General features: G+C 43.8%; 1 protein-coding gene across 1 annotated transcript; it reads right to left on the bottom strand.

The window, feature by feature from the left end:
• Positions 1-8,305: 8,305 nt before the first annotated feature.
• Positions 8,306-9,401, bottom strand: LOC110038859. The gene is made up of 2 exons (XM_020743776.1): positions 8,741-9,401; positions 8,306-8,659 (listed from the first exon to the last, which is right to left on the bottom strand). Exons 1-2 carry the CDS (start codon positions 9,339-9,341, stop codon positions 8,463-8,465), a joined length of 798 nt encoding a protein of 265 aa, XP_020599435.1. The 5' UTR covers positions 9,342-9,401; the 3' UTR covers positions 8,306-8,462.
• Between the last annotated feature and the right edge of the window lie 1,090 nt (positions 9,402-10,491).

Raw genomic sequence — 10,491 nt, 5'->3', positions numbered from 1 at the left:
AAACACAACCAAGAAATATATATATATATATATGATCACTAACAAATGTTCATCATTTAGCACGAATCTTCAGGCATGTACGGATCTTGAGGCAACCTTTTGAACAAAAAAACATTTAAACTTCAATCAAAAGTCATCAAAAGCTCCAATTTCAGAAAAAATTATATTCAAACTGACCGGCTCGATGAGACAGACCCAATGATATAAAAACTAGTCCAATTTGAGTGAGATCAAGCCCAGATCAAATCATTAAACCACACTTGGAGGATTTTTGGAGGCATTTGAAAGGTCAAACGAATGTCGAATCTAGTGAGTTCATAGCCAAAGCGAGCGTCTTAAAAAGACGAATCCAACGAGTCCAAGATTACTCAATTCTGACATCGTTAAGGCACTCAAATGTCCATCAAATGTCATCTGATCAAAGGAAATGTCCGATCAAAATGGTTCATATTCCTGCATTAATTGCACTCAAAACACTATAAATAGAGTCTCATCGCTCACATGAAAGGGGAGAGACTTAAGAGAGAACTTGAGGCTTTGAAAAGGAGCTCAAGTCCAAGATCATCCTCGCCACCGACCTCTGTCAACCACCGCCGACCTCCGTCAACCACCGCTGACTAGACGTCGCTAGTTGACGTTGTAATTTAGAAAGCTGGTATAGAAAGCTGGTACCCCTTCCCCGCCTGTGGGACAAGGGGCATCTGTAATCCTCAACTTATAGTGATTTTTTATTGGGTCAGGCCCGTGGTTTTTCCCCTTTACGGGTTTTCCACGTAAAAACTCCTAGTGTTATCACAGTCTGATTCATTTTCATCTGAGTGTGTGCTGAATCCTCGCACAACGCTAAGATGATAATCAATTACCCTACCGCCGAGAATTTTCTAGCACACATCTGTTTGGCTCCGTCTGTGGGAAAGTTTCAATCCCACAATTAAAGTATTTACGTAGTCTACTACATGACAATCAGACACAATTTTTGTGATAATGAAGCATCCCAAGGGCGGCATGCTTCTTTGTCTTCCCACCCTGGAAGACGCTATTCTGCCAATGAAAGTGTTTCGGGTTCTTCAATAGAAGTTCGAATGCGTAGAATGGAGGAGTCTCAACTAGAGATTCTACAGCTCCTACGCGGGACTCAACAGTCGTTGCCTACACCATTGGATGAAATTCGTTTACCATTAACTCCACGAAGTACGAGAAACATACCGCTCAAGGGAACTCATGCCAGCCCTCCTCCTCAGGAAGGAACACATCACCTGTCAGGTCGTGATGTTAAACTCCTAGATACAGCAAGTTCCACTCATCCATCTCGTGCAGCTCACCCGACATCGCCACATCTTCCCGCCATTCCAGATAACGTCATTCGCATTGAACTACGACGCCTCGTCCGTGAAGAGTTCCCCTTTTAGAGAAAAAGGATCGCTTCTACACTCACCGTAACATCCATGAATCTTCTCCCTTAGCGAATGCGGTCCTCCAACACCCCATCCCAACAGGCTTTAAGCTTCCGAGCATCGATACATATGAAGGGACAATCAACCCTTACGAGCATATTGATCATTATCAAACTATCATGCACATTTAACATGCTTCTGATGCGCTTTTGTGTCAAGTGTTTCCGACTACTCTTTAAGGACAAGCTCGAACTTGGTTCTACTCTCTACCGGGGGGCACTATAAACACCTTTAACGAGCTTGCCAAACTTTTCGCGGAGTAGTTCATTGCAAATCGAAGGATCATAAATGATTCATCCCATCTCTCGGGAATTCATCAAAATGAAGGAGATTCACTCAAAGACTACTTCCGCGCCGTAGGTTTTCTGCTGAAGCCCGTCAAATTCCAGGAGTAGATCCAGAGTTACTTAGGGGGGCTTTACTTGGGGAGCTTCGCCAGGACCTTTCTACTCACCATTGATGCGGGAGACAGTTCGTTCTTATTGCGACCTTGTCCACCGTGTTGAGGCCTAAATCACTGTAGATGAGGCCATCAATGCACATAAGAAACAATTTACACAATTTAAGAAAGTTGGGAGAGAGCGCAAAGGTAACACTGGAGATAATAATCAATCTTCGTAAAGGAGAAAGTCTGAACAACAGAGGAATCGCAACATCCTTTCTTAACCTGCAGGCCAATGAACTGAATATCGACCCAAGAAAGAGTACACATCGCTCAACACATCATGTGCTAACATCTTAATGGTTATCAAAGATGAGCAAGTCGTTAAGTGGTCTCACGTCCTAAAACCTAACTCAGGGAATCAAGAACAATACTGTCATTTTCATCGAAGTCGTGGCAACTCCACTGAAGCATGTAAGCAGCTCAAGGAAGAGATTGAAATGTTAATTAAACAGGGATATCTCAGTCGATTTGTACAAAACAAACCAGCTGGTATTGATAATGCTCCTACTGGGGGCAACATACACCAAGGCAGCAACATGGGGGTCACTCAGTCCCAGTCGTAGGAGCAATTCAAACAATTGCTGGAGGCCCATCACTGATTGATCAAGTCCTTGTCACTGTACCAGGTGAACCAATGCAGAAGAAATTATGCCTCGAGCCTATAACTTTTGATGATTCAGATTTGGAAAGAGTTCGAGTCCCCCACCAAGATCCTCTCGTCATTAGCGCAGGAATTGGTTAGCCCTGCTATAATGTAAAAAGATTAGATTAATAATTTTCTTGCCCGATCAATGAGAGCTCTGTCGATGTCTTGTTCTATTCAACTTTCCTCAGTTTGGGATTAACAAGGGAAAGATTTCAACCTGCATCCTTCGGTTTCTAACTTTTTCTCTGGATCTCAGCAGAACGAGGTTCTCTAGCTGTCATCATTTCAGTAACGTTTCACCGCGACGCTTCACAACAACGATTCGCCGCAACACTTTGCCACAACATCTCGACGCGACGTTTTACCGCAACACTTTGCTGCAACTCTTCGCCGCAAATCTGCACCGTTTCTGTAACACACTTACACACTTAAAGATCAAGTTTCCAACCCTAGCAGGGATCGGCGTCGTGCGAGGTGATCAACAGATAACACAATCGTGTTACCTAAGGTAAGCTCAACCACTCCCGTCAATGACACTTAGCATTGAAAACTTCGATCTTTGAGATGAAGATGCATCTCAACAGGCTTCTCCCGTGGAAGACCCGTGGAAGACTTGGTTCAAATCTTCAAATCTCACTCTCTGACAAACATCCCTCGAGAACAGTGCAGCTTGGTTCCCTACTCTCCAATGAGAAAAGATCAGAGTATGTAAATCTTCTCCGATTGAACCAAGACATTTTTGCATGGACTCCAGCCGACATGTCTGGAGTTGACCCGGAAATAATCACGCACTCTTTAAAGGTAGACCCGACCTTTAAACCGGTCTTCCAGAAAAAGCGCAATTTTGCCCCACACCGCTTACAAGCTATTTAACAAGAAGTCAACAAGCTTCTTGAAGCAAAATTCATACGAGAAGTACATCATTCTGCATGGCTAGCCAATATTGTCATGGTGAAAAAAGCCAATGGTTCACGAAGAATGTGTGTCGACTATACAGACCTCAACAAAGCTTGTCCGAAGGATAGTTTTCCCCTCCCGTGCATAGATCAACTCGTCGATGCCACGTCTGGACATCAAATGTTAAGCTTTATGGATGCATACTCAGGATACAATCAAATAAAGATGAACCCAATGGACGAGAAGACCACCTCTTTTCAAACAGATAAGAGCTTGTACTGTTATCAAATTATGTCATTCGGGTTAAAAAATGCTGGTGCAACTTATCAACGACTCATGAACAATCTCTTCAAAAACCTTCTCGGGCGTATAATGGAGGTTTATGTTGATGACATGTTAGTAAAAAGTTTGGAAGCATCCCAACACATTTCTCATCTGGAAGAGTGTTTCCAACTCCTTCGTCAGTATGACTTACGACTTAACCCGACTAAATGTGCTTTCGGGGTCACATTAGGGAAGTTTTTGGGATTTATGGTTACCCATCGTGGGATTGAAGCAAACCCAAAAAAAATCAAGGCATTGAAAGAGATGGTGCCTCCAAGGAACATCAAGGAGGTACAACGATTGAATGGTCGTATAGCTGCCTTATCTCAGTTCTTAGTTCATTCTGGAGATAAGTATCTACCGTTCTTCAAAATACTAAGAGGAGCACGGAACACTGGTTTTCAACGAACAGATGACTGTCAGATCGCTTTCGAACAACTTAAGGCATATCTGGCTTCACCGCCCATTCTCTCAAAACCCATCCAAGGGGAAATGTTATTTATCTATTTGGTTATTTCACCTCATGCAATAAGCTCTGTCATAGTCAGAATAGAAAACACAACCAAGAAATCAGTATATTACGTCAGTAAAGTTCTGATACAGAAAGTCGCTATCCGGTGGCAGACAAGACTGCACTAGCCCTAGTTTTCTCAGCAAGGAGATTTCGTCTATACTTTCAGGCTCACACTATTGGTGTTTACACATAACTCCCTTTGAAAGCTATCCTACAAAAACCATAAGCATCAAGAAGATTAGTTAAATAGTCAGTAGAATTGGGAGAATTTGACATCCACTATTTACCGCGACCAGACATCAAATCACAGGTGTTGGCCGACTTTGTGGTAGAATGTACAGTGTTTACCGTTGATGAACCACCCTCTTCTCTTTCACAACCACCTCAGTGGACACTATATGTAGACGGAGCATCTGGAAACTCAAGAGCTAGTGCAGGAATAATACTCATCTCCCCAAAGAAAGACATTTTGGAGTACGGACTTCGTTTGAAATTTTCAGCCACCAATAATGTTGCTGAATATAAAGCACTTGTCACTGGATTAAAGCTTGTCATCAACTGTGAAGTATGAAACATGATTATCTACACTGATTCTCACTCGTTGACATCCCAAGTAGAAGGAGAAATTGATGCTCATAACCACAACATGTGTAGTATCTCCGTCTGGTGAAAACACTTCTCGCCCAAATTAAAACATGCCAGCTCATTCACATACTTTGGGAGCATGCCACTCTAGCTGATGCCCTCTCCAAGCTTAGAACTTCTATAACTGGAGATTTCTATACACCCATGGGAAATACTGCCTATAGATGACCCAAGGGAGTCATCTTGGATGGATCCCATCATATCCTTCCTCCAAGCCGCAACACTGCTAGATGATGCTACGACATCAATTCGCATCCGACGCATGACAGCCAACTTCATCCTTATAGGGGATGTATAGGGGATGAACTGATAGGGGATGAACTGTACAAGAAGGCATTTGTAGATCCATATCTCAAGTGTCTTCCTCCATGTGAAGCTGATTATGCTCTACGAGAAGTTCATTCCGGAATATGCGGGGAGCGTCTTGTTGGCAGAGCACTTGATCTTAAGATAATGAGACAAGGCTTCTACTGGCCCACAATCAAGCAAGATGCATTAGAGTTTGTGCAAAAATGCAAAAATTGCCAACTACACTCCAATCTTACACATGCACCGCTAGTAGAACTCACTTCTTTTCTAAGTCCTTGGTCTTTCGCTCAATGGGGGGTAGATATCATGGGGCCATTTCCGATAGCCATTGGACAACGAAAATTCATCATCTTAGCTGTCGATTACTTCACCAAATGGGTAGAAGCAGAGCCTCTAGCCAAAATTACTGAGGCAAATGCCAAACAATTTGTCTGGAAAAACATCATCTGTTGCTTTGAGCTTCCTGCGAAGATTATAACTGATAATGAGACTCAATTCACTGGAAGACTCTTCACGTCATTCTGCAAGGATCTTCACATTCAGTTGTTGCACACTGCCATGGCGCATCCCCAAACAAATGGGCAGACAGAGGTGACAAATCAGACGGTGCTTAAGGGGTTGAAGACTCGTCTTGAGAAGGCTGGGGGCAGTGGGTAGAAGAGCTATACAACGTCCTTTGGGCCTATCACACAACCGCACATACTCCACCCGAAGAAACTCTATATAACTTGTGTTTCGGCACTGAGGCTGTTATCCCAGTTGATATCGGTGTTCCGAACCTGTGAGTTAAGACTTTCAACTCAGATAACAACGAGGAAAAACTCCAACAATATTTTGATCTCCTCCCAGAAACACGCGATGTGCCCATCTTAGAGCTTCTTCTTACCGCCAAAGAATTGCTCTCCAATTCAACAGGAGAGTCAAGCCTCGACCTATTTCCATCGGTGACCTGATCTTGCGTAGTATTGAAGCCACCAACCATGGTCCCCAACGCAATAAATTATCACCTCTCTTGGAAGTCCCATATATTGTGGCTGCTATGATCAAGCTTGGAACCTTTAAGCTTAAGGATTCAGATGGGAAAATCTTACCCCGGACTTGGAATGCAGAGAATCTTCGTAAATATTATCAGTAACACCCTAAACATGTAATCCACATGTGTTATTACTTCGCAGTTCATACATGATCAATGAATCCCAAATATTATTCATTTACTGTCCTATACATAAAGAATATCTTTATAAAGTGTAATGACTCATTAACGAGTCACCTCATGTTCTCGACCCGAGAAATACACAACTTCGATTGTATCTGAGTCAGAGCATGATCAATCCCAGGGGGATTCGATCTATCATCTTCCATATGGGTTAACATCGCCGAGTTTTTACTCCGGTAAACAACCCTGGATAGGTTAACAGCCCTTGGTGGGCTACACCTGACCCCTTTCTCACAGGCTTGTAAGCTAGCAATGCTCCAACAAACAACCTTGGATGGGTTAATAAGTTCTCAGTGGACTTCCGTTGGCTCCTCCTATACAAATTAACTTCATGGAGTAACATTATAATGCATAGCCTCAACAAAGTTAAAGGTCACTTGCGATTTATCTCCACGATAACCTTCTTACGTGACATTGAACATCAATTGTGTCGCACCACTACGACGCTCCACCCAACGCATCACTGCAATGCCCCGCCGCGACGCTGCAATGCATCACCACAAAGCTTCACAAGGACTCTTCCTTACGACTCTCCACTTCAACACGTCGCAATGAGACACTGTCGCAACGCATTGCGTCACCGTAATTCCCTGCCACGACACATAATATCGCAACAACACCCCAACACCCCACCGCGACACTCTATCGCGACACTCCGCCACAACGCGTTGCGTCATCGTGGCGCCCCGTCGCGACTCTCCGCTGCAACGTGTCGCACCACACCGCGACGGTCCCCCACAACATGTTGCATCGCCGCGATGCTCTGCCACGACACTCTGCCGCAACGCGTAGCGCCGCGGTGTCACGCCGCCACAATGCACTGCAGCAATACGTCGCGTCGTCGCGACGCTCCCCCGCAATGCCTCGTGTTGCTACGATGCACTGCCGCAACGCTCCACCGCGACACTGCTCAACAACTCTTCACCGCAAGTCTTCATCGCAAGTCTTCCCCACAACTCGTCACCCCCCGCCGCCCCCCGCCGCAACGCGTCACCATGCCGCATGTCACAATGCGTTGTCTCCGCACAAAGCCACAGCGCTTCGCCGCGACACATCGCTCCACTGCAACATTTTGTCGTGGCGCTCTGATGCAACTCGTCGCCGCGATGCACTGCTGCAACTCGTCTGTTGACCCGACGCACCGCTGCAACGCGTCGTCGCCGCTCACAGCCACAACGTTGCGCCACAACACATCGCTCCACTGCAACGCATCGCTCCGACGCTCCGCCGCAACGCATTGCGTCGCCATGATGCCCTGCCGCGACGCTTCGCCGCAACGAGTCACACCGCACCGCGATGCTCCCACGTAACGTATTGCATCGTCGCAACGCTTTGCCACGACACGCCGCCGCAACACACCGCAGCAACGCACCGCCTCAATGCACCGTCACGACACACCACAGCGACTCTATCCTCTCATTTGGTTCTATTTATAGGTTGAAAAAGTGATGTAGCATTAAATACTCATTACTTAAAAAATAAAAAAATAATAATAATAAAAATTCCGTTTCCCACATTTTCCACTCAAGTCTTGCCTTTCAACGTTCCCTTCCACCCCCGCCCCCCCCCCCGCTCCCGCTCCCGCTCCCGCTCCCGCTCCCGCTCCCGCTCCCGCTTATTTGACATTCCCATATTCGTTTGTGCAAAAGTAATATTAATTATGCGTGTACTTAAAAGGATTATTAAATCCGCGGTGTCACGCCGCCACAATGCACTGCCGCAATACGTCGCGTCGTCGCGACGCTCCGCCGTAATTCCTCGTGTTGCTACGATGCACCGCCGCAACTGTTTTCAAATTGCAAAAAATAAACAGACAACCAGTTTATCCGTAGCAGCTTCTGCGCAGCAGCTTTCTGTGGCAGTTGCTGAGTAGTAAGCTTATTATTAAGTTGCAGTTGCCCCAAACAGACACTAAAAAGCTCACTTTTTATTTTGTATTGATACATTGTTTACGGGCTATTTAACTTCCTTACATCAACTTGTTACTATAAGCTGGACAAATTTTTGTGCTACTAATTGCTTTCACTCAAATAGTAAGTTAGACTCCTAAGCCAGAAAATATGGAAGAAATTAAAACAAAATAAGCAGCATAGAAGAGAAATTAAAATGTTATATGATGGGATACCTTCATCCAACAAAAGTTGTATTGCTCTTCTCTCTAGCTCAACAGCGTGCTTGCTACGGCCAGCTGCAGATAGCGATCTAAGGCCTGAAAGCCATTGAAATATCAACGAAAGAATAGATTATTAATTCACAAATAGAATTTGATCTTCACAATCCATCTACATACTCTGAATATATTTCTCCTGATTAGATTGGTCACAATTTTTCAAAAAAGTCTGCAGACGAACAAATCGTTCTTTCCAATATCCTTCACCCTGGCTATGAGTTTCAGTCTCAGTAGCTGGGGAGACAATATTATGATTTGTTATCAAATTCCCAGGCTTCCAAGAACCTGGAAGAGGCTCTGGTCTCAAAGGTGAAATGAAAGAAGAAGGTGATGAAAACCGAGTCGAAGAACCAGAGAGCTTTGTCTCCTCTTCTTTGGGTGATTTTGTCTCGCTCGACTGTTCCTTCCAATAATTGCTCAAACAAGGCGGATCAGCACTCTCCACGTTTTCTATGCTTAGTTTGCTTGGTTCGACATCTAGCTTACGACGAACGTATACTAAATGTCCACTGTAAATACTGTGTTGTTGGGGATGAGTAGAAGGGCTGCATGGTTGCTCTCTTTTACTTCCAGATAACTTTGCAGTTTCAGAAATGGATTCCCCATCATTATGTGGCGAAAAATCTAGAGGATTAGAAGCAAAATTATTTATTTCGCTGGGTAAATCTCTTAAAGAAACTTTTTTAGCTGAAAGTGGGGGTTGCTTTTCTCCGCTTGGCATGCTAGCTCAACTGTTGTTATATTTGTATTGTTTAAAGTTCAAAGTAATCTATAGAAGCCCTCACCTGAAAAAATTGTAGAGATGATTAATAGAATGAAGAATAATTTGCCATAGAAACTCTAAATCTCTACAGATTTATGTATGTCAACAGTAAAATATCTGCAAAAAAAAGACAAAGGATAGATAATCTAATGTAACCATTATAACACCTTAGATAATGAATCCGTCGCTAAACTAGCTTTCTCCATAAAGGCCATTGAAATAAGTGGAAGAAATGAATTCAATTCATAATTAAATAGGCACAAACTATGCCCATTTAACTTTTTCTTGGAGGAGCAAAATAAAAGGAATATACTTGTGTGAGTGCATATGACTAGTAAGAGAATTCACGTAATATATGCAAAATAAATAAATAAATAAATAAATAAGAGTTTCAAATCTTGATATTTTTGGATGATGAAATTGATCTCGCCCAAAAATAGGGGGCAACTGATACACCACTAACAAATGTTCATCATTTTGCACGAATCTTGAGGCATGCACGGATTTTGAGGCAACCTTTTGAACAAAAAAACATTTAAACTTCAATCAAAAGTCATCCAGAGCTCCGATTTCAATAAAATTATTTTCAAACTGACCGGCTTGATGAGACGGACCCAATGATATAAACACTAGTCCAACATGAGTGAGATCAGGTCCAGATCAAATCATTAAACAACTCTCGGAGGATTTTTGGAGGCATTTGAAAGGTCAATCGAATGTCGAATCGAGTGAGTTCATAGTCGAAGCGAGCGTCTCAAAAAGACGAATCCAACGAGTTCAAGATTACTCAATTCCGACATCGTTAAGGCACTCAAATGTCCATCAAACGTCATTTGATCAAAGGAAACTATCCTAAGAGAAGCTCTCCGGACCATCCGATCAAAATGGTTCATATTCCTGCATTAATTGGACTCAAAACACTATAAATAGAGTCTCACCCCTCACAGGAAAGGGGAGAGACTTAAGAGAGAACTTGAGACTTTGAAAAAGAGCTTAAGTCGAAGATTATTCTCGCCATCGTCGATCGCCGTTGACCACCACTGACCGTCGACAACGACCGCCGACCTCTGTCGACCACCGCCGACCACCGTTAAAAGCCGTCGATCAC

The sequence above is a fragment of the Phalaenopsis equestris genome, unplaced genomic scaffold (genome assembly GCF_001263595.1).
Source record: "Phalaenopsis equestris unplaced genomic scaffold, ASM126359v1 Scaffold234178, whole genome shotgun sequence".
Lineage (NCBI taxonomy): Eukaryota > Viridiplantae > Streptophyta > Magnoliopsida > Asparagales > Orchidaceae > Phalaenopsis > Phalaenopsis equestris.
The sequence above is the reverse complement of the archived record's forward strand: the minus strand, read 5'-3'. Positions and strand labels throughout refer to the sequence as shown.

Excerpts from the sequence above, each read along its gene's own strand:
- LOC110038859 (XM_020743776.1), bottom strand. The coding sequence starts at position 9,341 with ATGCCAAGCGGAGAAAAGCAACCCCCACTTTCAGCTAAAAAAGTTTCT. Across the intron at positions 8,660-8,740 it reads TCAGGAGAAATATATTCAGA|GCCTTAGATCGCTATCTGCA; the intron begins GTATGTAGATGG and ends AATGGCTTTCAG.